General features: G+C 61.6%; 1 protein-coding gene across 1 annotated transcript in view; it reads right to left on the reverse strand.

Annotated features, from left to right (window-relative positions):
- Positions 1–1,965, reverse strand: part of SND1 (staphylococcal nuclease and tudor domain containing 1) — a gene marked incomplete at its 3' end in the record, with an annotated part of 76,699 nt that overhangs the window by 53,797 nt on the left and 20,937 nt on the right. The window contains exon 3 of the mRNA XM_009320087.1: positions 1,466–1,544. Coding sequence (XP_009318362.1) covers positions 1,466–1,544 — 79 coding nt within the window. The remainder of the gene's footprint in view (positions 1–1,465; positions 1,545–1,965) is intronic.

A 1,965-nucleotide genomic window follows, 5' to 3' on the forward strand; every position in this document is an offset into this window, starting at 1 on the left:
ACCGGCCCCGGTGGTCTCTAGCGGCTGTCCCTATACCGTGTGAGCACAGCTACCTGTGGGCGTCACACGGCCACCAGCCACGAGCGTAGGCAGCCAACACAGCCCGGCTGCTCGCAACCAGCCCTGCATGGGCTCGCGGTCCCCCTTCAGCACAAGCCCCTGCAGGGCCCCCAGGGGACATTTCCAACGGGAAGCAGGAGAAAGTCAGTGCAAAAACCCCAGCGGACTGGCAGGCAGCGGCTTTCCTCCTTCACTCCACCTCTGCAGCTCAGGAGTGATGCAGGAGGTGCAGAACCAGGACAGGGTGGCAAGAGCTGACTCCAGCTGAACTCCCCCATTCATCCTACAAACGCCGCCGGCCCTCGCCAGGCTCCACCGTCGGTGCTGCACCCACTCTTCCAGCAGCTCCTCGCCCCCCGCCCCAGCAGCCCCGCAGGCTGGCAGCTTCTGCAGACCCTCCAACACGGGCGCAGCAGCTTTCATGCCTCTCCCAGGCATCACTGCCCTGCGGTGGTCCCCAACCATGCCAAAACAGAGCCACTGAACTCTGCCAACAGCACCCAGAGCCCGCCAGCACCAGGCAGGGAACACGTTCTCCAAGGGCTTGGGGCAGGGACTACGTCCCCAGGCAGGCAGCAAGCAGGACCTGCCGGCACTCGAGGCTTCTCCACTGTCAAGCCTGGGCATAAAATAACCCATTCACGCCCTTGGCAATGCATGCTCTGTTTACGCAATGTACCTGTTTACAGGCTGCACTACCGAAAACACTGGGTGGAAAGCATCCAAGTGTGCCAGGAACAGTTTTAGGAAGCGACACGGGCAAGCTTCCAGCCCAGCAGGCGCGGGGATGGAAATAGCGTCCGACTGGTATTTATAGCAGCGCCACAGAAACAACTCGCACCCCTGGAACAGGATAGCCAACGCCCGGGGCCGTGCACGGGGATGCGGGCACACTGCAACTGAGGCCAGGCTTCTCCCTTGCTCCGGGACACGACAGGTCCGGGAAAAAGCATCGGCATCAGCTCCAGTGGCATTGGCACAGGCATCGCACCGCCCGGACGTAGGACGAGGGAAAGGAACATCACCACATCACCTCTCTAGCACGAATTAAAGCACCTCAGCTCCACGCTAGGCATTATTTTCCAGCGACCAAAAGCTTCAGAAGATTTTCTGCTTTGCAGCCCAGGGCCACAGCTCTGGTGCTTCAGCATCCAGGGCAAAGAGACACCCGTCTCCCCCTCCACAACCCCTCAGCACCCCAACCCTAAAGACAAGGGGTGACCATGCTGGGATACCGATGCCTGTGAAACCCGGGCATCGCAGAGAGCCCTGGAGCACGGGTGGGTGCCCAGCCAAAGCTGAGGAACCCAACGGCTCCACGCCCAGGTAAATAACCGCAGAGGATCAGCGCGGCTGTGCAGCACGGGCTCACCGGGGCAGCGCAGGAACGCAGCCGCATACGTACTTGTTGGCTCGGATCCCTTCCCGGCGGGAGGCCAGCCCTTCGGCCACGAGGGACTCAGCAATGTTCTCGCCACTCGTGTCTGCGGACGGAAGAGGAGAGGAATCAGTGAGACAAGCCACCAGCGTGCGGCGCGGCCCAGAGGCACACAGACCTCAGTCCTGGAAAGCACTCCCAAGACAATTCCAGCTAACAAGTGCCGGAGAAAACCAGGAGTAAAAGGTTCCTGTCACCAGCCCGGCGTCCCAGCAGCACATGGCCTTCACGACGCATTGAGCGGAGCATTTGAGCCCAGCGATCTCCTGGGGACAGCGTTTCCCCCAGACCAGGGAAGGCAGCACGTCGCTCCGATGCACTGCCGGGCTGCAAGGTGTGCTGTCACCCAGGACAGTCTCCATGGGAAAGGGATGTCCTCAGAGGCAGGCAATGCCCTCCCAGCACCAAAGGGGCGCTCTGGATTTGCAGCGAAGGCTGTGGTTCCAGCTCAACCTGCAACGGCCACC

Source organism: Pygoscelis adeliae, unplaced genomic scaffold (assembly GCF_000699105.1).
Source record: "Pygoscelis adeliae isolate BGI_AS28 unplaced genomic scaffold, ASM69910v1 Scaffold373, whole genome shotgun sequence".
NCBI classification, from domain to species: Eukaryota; Metazoa; Chordata; class Aves; order Sphenisciformes; family Spheniscidae; genus Pygoscelis; species Pygoscelis adeliae.